Source organism: Caretta caretta, chromosome 12 (genome assembly GCF_965140235.1).
Source record: "Caretta caretta isolate rCarCar2 chromosome 12, rCarCar1.hap1, whole genome shotgun sequence".
NCBI classification, from domain to species: domain Eukaryota; kingdom Metazoa; phylum Chordata; order Testudines; family Cheloniidae; genus Caretta; species Caretta caretta.
This window is the reverse complement of record NC_134217.1, coordinates 37,931,182-37,941,559: the sequence shown is the minus strand read 5'-3', so window position 1 is coordinate 37,941,559 and position 10,378 is coordinate 37,931,182. Positions and strand designations below refer to the sequence as shown.

General features: G+C 53.6%; 1 protein-coding gene and 1 non-coding gene across 3 annotated transcripts in view; both read left to right on the top strand.

The window, feature by feature from the left end:
* The first annotated feature begins 1,450 nt into the window (after positions 1-1,450).
* TRNAM-CAU (transfer RNA methionine (anticodon CAU)) lies at positions 1,451-1,523 on the top strand. The gene has a single exon. It is a non-coding gene; the product is annotated as a tRNA-Met (tRNA).
* A 3,051-nt stretch (positions 1,524-4,574) lies between these two features.
* Positions 4,575-10,378, top strand: part of FBXO31 (F-box protein 31) — a 39,855-nt gene continuing 34,051 nt past the window's right edge. For both annotated transcript variants that reach the window (XM_048870691.2, XM_048870690.2), the window contains exon 1: positions 4,575-4,909. In XM_048870691.2, coding sequence (XP_048726648.1) covers positions 4,576-4,909 — 334 coding nt within the window. In that variant the 5' untranslated portion in view covers position 4,575. The remainder of the gene's footprint in view (positions 4,910-10,378) is intronic.

The following is a 10,378-nucleotide window of genomic DNA, read 5'->3' as shown; positions in this document are numbered from 1 at the left end:
GTACTGCAAAGTTTCAGCATGGAGTAATGTCCCAAAGATATCCTTTGTTTTAGTCCCCAACTGAGTCCATGCCATGTGTCCCTTTGCTGCTTTTCCCCCTGCACCCAGTGACCCTTACTGGCTACATAGTGGCTACAAACTCCTCTAGACCAGCAGCACCAGAACTCTTGTGTGCCTCGGTGTGGGGACCGGAGGGTAGCATGATGAACCAAGAGGGCCATGTGATTTGATCCATATAGAAAGCAGATGTTTGGTTCCTCCATCCCTCTTATGCCTCCTGTGCAGCCACATTTCCGAAAGTGGATACTGGTTTGGGGCGATTCAGGCTCTGGGTGTTCAATGTAACATCCCCTTGGGCCTGACTTTCAGAAGTTCACAGCACCCACAGCTGCCATGCACTGAAATCAGAGCTGTGGGGGCCAAGCTTATCTGAAAATCAAGCCCAAAACTTTCAAGATGGGCACCCAAAATCAATGGCTACTTTTGAAAATGTTGGCCTTATGTCACAGACAAGCTCAGCTGCCCCTTCAGCATCTAACGCAGGAGCATGCAACCAAAAACGAAATGCATGTTCCAGGCCTATTTGAGTTGCATCCTCCACAATAGCTCCCATCAACAGAGCATCCGCCTCCTGCTAGCAAAATGTCCAGCAATCCCACTCATGCCTGCCTGCTCACAGACCAGTTGCATTTTGGTTGAGTTCTTGAGCTAGTGTTTTGTTTGTAAATGAGCATGGGGGAGATGGCAGCATTATGGAAGTAACTGTTATTTCTCCATCCGGGGCACCTCCAGCCATTAATTTATAGGGTGAGGATATAATGATCCAGTATATTAAGTGTAGGTTATTATTTTTTTTTATTTATTGTCAACTCTGAAAGACCCCAATTAGGGGAGAAATCTTGGCTCCATTGAAGTCAATGGCAAAAGTCCCATTAACGTCAATGGGGCTAGGATTTCCCTCTATAGCCCCTATTGTACTAAGCATTAGACCAACAACTACTGCAAAGTTTGTTCCTACTTCAGAGAGCTCAAAATCTAATACTGACACTTCATGAGGTGAAGCAAACATAAGATTCGTTTTAATTTTTAATGTTTAGAGGGAAACCATCTTGTTCCCTTGCAAATAATATTAATAGGTATCCTGAAGCACTGTGCTGCTTCTCTGCAGAGTGCAGCTGCCCAGATATTCCTGAGCCCCCACAGCCCTCCTTTAAGTAGCAAAAATGTTTAAATGCCTGGATTACGAAAGAAAAAGGATTCTTCGCAGAAAGCCACAGCAAGGGGAGAAGTCATTTGCAAAAGCAGAACCCCCTCTCAGCGTTTCAGTGCTGTTCTTTATGGTCGCTGGAGATCTCATACTAAGTAAACAAAAGATATTAATATTCCAACCCAAACCACCATTAGGGAGGAAAAGACTAAAAGGACTCTTTGAAAGCTATTTTCTCAAGGAGCCTCGTTAGCGCAGTAGGTAGCGCGTCAGTCTCATAATCTGAAGGTCGTGAGTTCGATCCTCACACGGGGCAGCCTGAGTTTTTTCCCCTCCTTTCCTGGCTGTTACATTTGTTATGCAGCGAGTGCGATCAAGAGCTTTTGCACTGTCGGGAGGAAGGACATGAGACCAGCAATGCAGCGGCCCTAACTCCCTGCTTTCCAAGCAGCCAACAGGCCCTGCAGAGATTGTTGCAAGGGGGGGCGGCAGGATACGGACACGGGAACCAGGAGGCGCTGGTGAAATCCAGTGCACAGGGATCCGGGTTTTCCGCACCCCAGAGCACCCTAATTACACCGACAGAAGTTTATAGTGTAAACCAGGACTCAACAGTCAGGGGGGGAGGCAGACAGCTCCCACCCCGCAACGCGGGTGGACAGAGCTAGCTGCTGGCTTGCAGGGTGAGCTGCTAAAGTGGGGCGATGCAACCAGCCAGGGCGCAGAGCAGTCGCGGGCCCCGGCTGCGGCTGGGGGCTGGCACCGTGGGGTGATACGGAAGTTCCCCTGAGTTCTGCACCCTGCTACAGAGGGGCAGAGCAGAGCTTGCAGAAGTCAGCAGGGGTGTTAGGCTCCCGGCCCTAGAGGCAGGTGGAAGCTCCACGGGCACAGGCCCCCCAAGGCTGTCCTTGCTCAGGGCCACGCATGTCCTTCCTCGCTGCTGCAGGGCTTATTACTCAGCGCCTGGGCTTATATTTATGATCAAATGTGGCAAGGAAACTTTCAAACGGAATCCGGTGGGCTTCCCTGTGACCCGAGTTACACCCCCACGACGTGAGAGGGTCCAGGTCCATAACAGCTGGGGCGGCTCTCGCAGACCCCCGGGGGGAGAGGCCGGGGCCGGGTCTGCGTTAGCCCTGGGGCGGGTCTCGCAGCCCCCGGGGGGAGAGGGGCCGGGGCCGGGTCTCGCAGCCCCCGGGGGGAGAGGGGCCGGGGCCGGGTCTCGCAGCCCCCGGGGGGAGAGGAGCCGGGGCCGGGTCTGCGTTAGCCCTGGGGCGGGTCTCGCAGCCCCCGGGGGGAGAGGCCGGGTCCGGGTCTCGCAGCCCCCGGGGGGAGAGGGGCCGGGGCCGGGTCTGCGTTAGCCCTGGGGCGGGTCTCGCAGCCCCCGGGGGGAGAGGCCGGGGCCGGGTCTCGCAGAGCCCGGGGGGAGAGGGGCCGGGGCCGGGTCTGCGTTAGCCCTGGGGCGGGTCTCGCAGAGCCCGGGGGGAGAGGCCGGGGCCGGGTCTGCGTTAGCCCTGGGGCGGGTCTCGCAGCCCCCGGGGGGAGAGGCCGGGGCCGGGTCTGCGTTAGCCCTGGGGCGGGTCTCGCAGCCCCCGGGGGGAGAGGGGCCGGGGCCGGGTCTGCATTAGCCCTGGGGCGGGTCTCGCAGCCCCCGGGGGGAGAGGCCGGGGCCGGGTCTGCGTTAGCCCTGGGGCGGGTCTCGCAGCCCCCGGGGGGAGAGGGGCCGGGGCCGGGTCTCGCAGCCCCCGGGGGGAGAGGGGCCGGGGCCGGGTCTGCGTTAGCCCTGGGCCGGGTCTCGCAGCCCCCGGGGGGAGAGGCCGAGGCCGGGTCTCGCAGCCCCCGGGGGGAGAGGGGCCGGGGCCGGGTCTCGCAGAGCCCGGGGGGAGAGGGGCCGGGGCCGGGTCTGCGTTAGCCCTGGGGCGGGTCTCGCAGCCCCCGGGGGGAGAGGAGCCGGGGCCGGGTCTGCGTTAGCCCTGGGGCGGGTCTCGCAGAGCCCGGGGGGAGAGGGGCCGGGGCCGGGTCTGCGTTAGCCCGGGGCCGGGTCTCGCAGCCCCCGGGGGGAGAGGCCGAGGCCGGGTCTCGCAGCCCCCGGGGGGAGAGGGGCCGGGGCCGGGTCTGCGTTAGCCCGGGGCCGGGTCTCGCAGCCCCCGGGGGGAGAGGGGCCGGGGCCGGGTCTGCGTTAGCCCTGGGGCGGGTCTCGCAGCCCCCGGGGGGAGAGGCCGGGGCCGGGTCTCGCAGCCCCCGGGGGGAGAGGAGCCGGGGCCGGGTCTCGCAGCCCCCGGGGGGAGAGGAGCCGGGGCCGGGTCTGCGTTAGCCCTGGGGCGGGTCTCGCAGCCCCCGGGGGGAGAGGCCGAGGCCGGGTCTCGCAGCCCCCGGGGGGAGAGGGGCCGGGGCCGGGTCTGCGTTAGCCCTGGGGCGGGTCTCGCAGCCCCAGGGGGGAGAGGAGCCGGGGCCGGGTCTGCGTTAGCCCTGGGGCGGGTCTCGCAGCCCCCGGGGGGAGAGGGGCCGGGGCCGGGTCTCGCAGCCCCCGGGGGGAGAGGCCGGGGCCGGGTCTGCGTTAGCCCTGGGCCGGGTCTCGCAGCCCCCGGGGGGAGAGGCCGAGGCCGGGTCTCGCAGCCCCCGGGGGGAGAGGGGCCGGGGCCGGGTCTCGCAGCCCCCGGGGGGAGAGGGGCCGGGGCCGGGTCTCGCAGAGCCCGGGGGGAGAGGGGCCGGGGCCGGGTCTGCGTTAGCCCGGGGCCGGGTCTCGCAGCCCCCGGGGGGAGAGGGGCCGGGGCCGGGTCTGCGTTAGCCCGGGGCCGGGTCTCGCAGCCCCCGGGGGGAGAGGGGCCGGGGCCGGGTCTGCGTTAGCCCTGGGGCGGGTCTCGCAGCCCCCGGGGGGAGAGGCCGGGGCCGGGTCTCGCAGCCCCCGGGGGGAGAGGAGCCGGGGCCGGGTCTGCGTTAGCCCTGGGGCGGCTCTCGTAGCCCCCGGGGGGAGAGGAGCCGGGGCCGGGTCTGCGTTAGCCCTGGGGCGGGTCTCGCAGCCCCCGGGGGGAGAGGCCGGGGCCGGGTCTCGCAGACCCCAGCGGGGCAACGGGGACTTAGTTTGAACAAGGGGGCGCGGCCTGTCGCTCGCTGGGCGTGGTCGCTGGTTGTGGGCGTGTCACGTGGCGAGGGGGCGTGGTGAATGTGACGGCCGGGTTGGAGACAGTTAGTAGGCGCGGCAAAAGTGACAGCGGGCGTGGTTACGTCTGTAAGGGGCGTGTCGCCGTCTGTGGCGCGCCGAGGTCAGCTCCCCAGCGCGGGTGGTGATTGGCTGAGCCCGCTGGCGGGCGGGCCCTGCGCGTGCGGGCCGCGGCCGGCGGCCGCCCTCCGCCAGTCGCCGGCCGGTCATGGCGGTGTGCGCGCGGCTGTGTGGGGTGGGGCCGGCGCGGGGCTGCCGGCGGCGCGGGGCGCAGCGGGAGCAGCGGCGGGAGGGCCCGGCCGACAGCGAGCCCGACACGGACGCCGAGGAGGAGCGGATCGAGGGAGCCCGGCTGGGACAAGGGCAGGCTCCGGACCCGGCCGCCCGGGCCCCGCTCTCCCTGCTGGAGCTGCCCCCCGAGCTCCTGGTGCAGATCTTCGGCTCCCTGCCCGGCACCGACCTGCCCAGCCTGGCCCGGGTCTGCAGCGCCTTCCGCCGCATCCTCCGCACCGACACGATCTGGCGGCGGCGCTGCCGGGAAGGTACCGCCTGGGGCCGCCGGGTGGTACATGGGCCAGACGCGGGGAGGGGGCGAGGGGTTCCCATGGGGGCGCTGGATGGGCCAGACCCGGGGAGGGGGTGCCGGGGGCGAGGGGTCCCCATGGGGCTGACTCTGCAGGTGTGAGGCTCTGGAAAGGCCCACCGGGACAGGGAAGCATGGGGGGAAGGTGGTCTCTGGGGGTAGACAGCTGAGGAAGGTAGGGGCCTGCGGGTAAAGTAGGGGCACCCTGGGATATAGTGTGTAGGGGGAGGTGGGGTGCTGACACTAGTTGCCTGGCCTGGGTTAGGGACCCCTGTGTGTGTAGTTGGGTGGGTGCCAGCCCTGTAGCAAGGAGAATGGTACTAGCTTTCTGGTTGGTGCTGGTGAGTGGGTCAGTCTGGGTGCCAACCCTCCCATCTTCCTAGGGCATCTCCCTACCACATCCCCTGTAGAGATACCCTGCTGCATATTTAGTGACATGTCCATCTTCAGAGCCCCAGTCCCGTCCTACCAAAATGTAATGCATGCTTTTTACTCCTTGCCCTTTGCTTTGCAGGCACCCCACTGCCTGTCCCCCCGTCTGCTAACCCAGTTGCCCTGACACCCTCCAAATTGCCTAACTTGCTTCTGCTTCTCCCAGCATGGTACCCATCACATCTCTTGCTATGTGGTGCATTTGCAGCCAGCTATGATGTCATAGATATATATTCGCAAAAAGAAAAGGAGTACTTGTGGCACCTTAGAGACTAGCCAATTTATTTGAGCATAAGCTTTCGTGAGCTACAGCTCACTTCATCGGATACAGACTAACACGGCTGTCACTCTGAAACCTGTAGGTATATATTAACATTTTGGATATGCCAGCGAGTGCATCTAGTTGGAGTGTCTGAGCACGCTAGGCAGCTGCACTCTGTGTCATCAAACAGAAAGGTAGTGCTCAGATGCATTAAGGATCGCATCCATGGCTGCAGGGGATAGATGGTTCCTTATCTGCACTTGAGGGCAGCTGAGGGTGCTTGTCAGAACTGATGAAAACCCATGGATCACACAAAGCAGTGAAGACTTTTCCCAAGAAGTTATAAGCTGTTTTTTCAGCCTAACATGTTCCAGGGATATAATATTTTGTGGGGAGAGGGGGGGGGAAAAACGTACTATCCACTTTTTAGTTGTCGTTATAAGAGTGGGCAAGAAGAATCTATACCTGTATTGGTAAATTTCACACACAGATTTCTTCTAGGTCATAAGGGTTTGGTTTTTGTGGGTTGTGGCCTTGGCAAAGTTCTCACATATGAGTATAACTGGTATTCGTTTTATACAATGCCATTTACTCTTTCTTAAAATACAAAGAGACACTCGATAATATTAAAAGAAACCAGATTTAAAATTGATACAAGGAAGTATATTTATTTACACAACTCATAAATGATCTGGGAATCTCACTTTCAGTATGTATCATTGAGACCAAGAACTTATCATTCAAAGGAAAATGAGACTACTATGTATGATAAGAGCATTCACAGTTGCATTAGACAGGATTGAAAACTTTTGTGTATAACAACCCCTCCCTTCAGGGCATAAACCAAACAGTAACTGGCAAGGTGTAGAAAGAAACTACTTCTACCAACACATTAGTATTACATAACTGTCCATTACAGTTCCTTGTATTCTCTTAAGCATCTGTTATCAGAGATAAGGTGGTGAATTAGATTGACCCCCTAGTCCAATCCACTGGAGCACTTCCTATACCAAAAGCATGCACGGTGCTTCAGACAGATAAGAGTCAGTCTCCTCCTGAGGAGTTCATGAAGTTCTCACAGCACTGTAACAGCGACCTTAGGAATTAGACTTTAAACTCTTCTTTCAGGAAATCCAGTTATGGTTTCCCCAGAAACTGTAATTTGGCCCTGTTCATGTGCTGTATCTATCATTTTGTGTTGCTGTATATAATGTCAATTATTTCATCTTTGTAGATGTAATGTGGCTATTACCAATGGTGTGGGAACCGTAATCTTGAATTTTCAGACTGCACAAGTATAAAATCTCATTGATAACTTTGTGTTAGGGTCATTACTTCACCATCTCCTGGTCTCTTCTTAGTAGTACCATTGCATATATTCAAGTAATGCTCTCCTTGTATATGAGAATATACATTCAAATAAACACATGCTCTGGGTTTAATTGAATTCCTGATCATAGGAATAAATCAGCTGCTTGGAATTGTGTGGAGTTCCATGCAGTGTTGTAGCCATGTTGGACTCGTGTCCATATATGTGTATCTGGAACTCTGCGTCTTCGCATGTTGTCTCCATGTAGTAGTGAGTATTAGGTTGCATGACTTTCAAACATCAAAAAGGGAAGACAGTCCTAGTTAGGTGTGATCTATAAAAATAAGCATCAGTTTGGGCTGAGACCTAGCCTATGACAGTTTAGGCAGAAAAGTATAATTTTGGTGAAATTATAAGGGCCTAGAAATAGAGCAAAGGGTGAATTCAATTCAATAACATGCTCCTATTCCTAACAGTAACACATTAACTCTGAAGCCATTGAGCACATCACGGATCTGTACTTCCTGATTAGTTATGCAAGTCTGCCTTCTTGGTTGCTTGTGTGGTTCTCACTTGTGCATGCACAAGCGCCCAACTAAACAAGGGACAGGTGGTTGTGCGAGTGCTTTTAACATTCTCTCTGCTAAGAGATGCTGAATACTGCAGTGCTACATACTTGTCTTTTTTTACCCTTAATTTTTGTGCATATCTGCTTTTGTCATGAGATCACTGCTGTGGATCAAGGGTTATAAACAGCCCTAACTTTGTAGCCATAGTCTATAATTAAAAATGTAAATCAGCCCTCTCAACCAAATGAGTTTTTTGACACCTTGGTTTAGTGTGATTGCAGGCAGACTCAATTTTATTGCAGTCACTGGAGCAGTATTTTGAGTAGGGGGGATCCTCCCCTTCAGGCTACACACAATTGCTTTTGGCTGTGGCTCTGAAATTGGAGAATGAACGAAACATGAGCTAGTTTTGCAGCGTTTGTAGCCAGCTACTTTTGGGATGATGCCCTTTTATCATTGTGACTGTTTGGGATAAACTGTTTCTCTGACCTGCTTGTTTGGCAAGTGGAGTGTTGCAATCACTTTCCGATGCACTTTGGCTTTTGACTTGACTTTCCTTGATTAACCCATGACCGTATATGCTTGTAGTTTAAGTGGTCACTAGTTTTATATTGAAATAACACACCACATCAGGTCACCTGTCTAGGAAATTTCACTGGTGGATCATAGTAACCAGATCTAGAATTTACAAATTAAAATACTCTAACGTTTTGTTTTTGTTGAAACGGGGTTGGGGAGAAAATATAAATTGTTAAATAGTCATCATGGGGCAGGCTTTGTGTTACATTTATCACCTGTAGATTAGTCTGCTGTAGATCTCAGAACACTTTACAAAGGTGGGCATCTGTTCTACAGATGTGGAAGCTGAGTCGTATGGGGGGTGGAAGAGTGGGGGAGTGATCTAGAGCTGTGAATAGAAGCCAGGTCTCCCCATTCCCAGTGCAAAATGTTTTCCACTGCCCCCCCTCTGATTGTGTACTGAATAACGTGTCTGGCCTCGCCATGGTTTGTGCATCCATGCTAGACCTACAGCCACTTCTCAGCACCTTATCATATACAGTCTTTCAGGCTGCTAATGTTGTGCTTATGTAGGCATGGAATTAAAAGACTTAGTTACTAGTAACAATTAGCCTTAATGCGGCATAAAAGTGGAGAATGAAGTTTGGTGTCCTTGGTTCTTTAGGTTGACAAATATTTTTTTGTGTAAAGACATTACCTTACCTGCCCCACTGCCTATTTCCTTGCGCGCTACTAAAGACTTGCTTGAAAAGCACTTCCAAACCCTTCATGACTTTTCAGGAGGGTAGTGGCAATACCTGCTGCAATTCCAATCCTTTACTATAGGAAAAATTTAGTTGTAGGGAGAGTAGAGAACATAAGGTGCAGAAAGGGATATAATCGGGGGGAGGAGAAGTGCAAACAGAAAATTGCAGAATAAGATGTGCCATGATTTCTTATAGAAGAGCAGGTAGAGTGAAACCAGGAAGGGAGGAGAGCATTATATGAAAGCAAAAGATATAGTATGCTTCACTTACAAACGTGTAAACTAGGAGGCTGACAATGTTATGCTTAAGTGCAGGCCATAATAAACAGTGCACTGTTTAATACTTCAAATTCCACAGGGCATGGCAGTGCTGGTATATTTGCCATGCGTTGAGTAAATCTTCCGAGTCCTGTTAACCTAAGAGAACAACCTTCCCAGCTAGTAGAATGAGAATTTCATAATCAAGTTCTATCCTTCCTTTTGAAGCAGGATTATGAGCAGTTACTCACTGTGGTTGTGAATTTCCATCCATATTAACGCTTTAGAACATTTTCAATATTTAATTTCCTTGATGAACTGGCGCATTGAGAATTTCTCTTTAAAAGAGCCTTACTTGCAGCGAAGCAGGATTTTCTGGAAACCTCCCATTTAATTGTCAGGGAAAGCAAAACAGTATTTTTTTTTCTGTAGCTGAATTGCAGCATTACATAGCTCTTATCTTAGTTTAACCCCCCCTTTATCCTTTCTAGCATCAAGAATAAATAGTGTTGTCCATGCACTGGCAAGCTTTCTTGCATTTAATAATTGTTGGGATTTGGATGTGGGAGTGGTAGGGGAGTTTGGTCTTCACAATCTGTAATTTCATACCTTTCATCACCATGACAGCCCTTGAAGAAAAAACTTAAGTGTTCTATCCATCCACAGTTAAGCAAAGCCAGTATGGGCTTTTGGTTGTAGTTTAGATCACTGAGGAGAGCAGGATTATGACTTATAGGAATTTCACCAGCTAAGATTACATTCTTGCTAGCAAACAAGATGAAATTCTTGCAGGACTCGTGTGGCTAATGTCAAATGGCAATGAAAATTAATCACACTGGAATTGTTTTTAGGAAGTTGCTAGTGTTTGAGAAGACGCTGACTCTTTTGGGAAAGATCCAGTTAAACCCAAACTGTGAAACTTGTAAAATACACCAGACCTCGTGATAGTTCTGCTTTTAGGTAGTCTGTCTCCTGCTATTTAACAAGGCCACTTGTTAGAAACCATTGGATGATTTTTTCCAATTTACGTCGTGATTTCTGTGCATGACAATCAGTGATTTCACGAATTCAGACTGGATTTGCACCTCTTAGATACTACGATGAGGAGCATTTGAGAATTTTGGGGCATCAGGAGCAGGTGACCTGATGAGGAAGAGAGAATGTTATCACACAAATATCCTGACCTAATAAAGAACAAAACAGAAAAATGTCATTTGGGCAGAATTGTCTTGTGATGATTTGGGGAACCTATGTAGAATTTAGGAATTCTGATTAAGTTATTACTGGGGTTCATGGAAAGGGCGAGTTTAAGCTGTAGGGATAGTCTGAGGGGT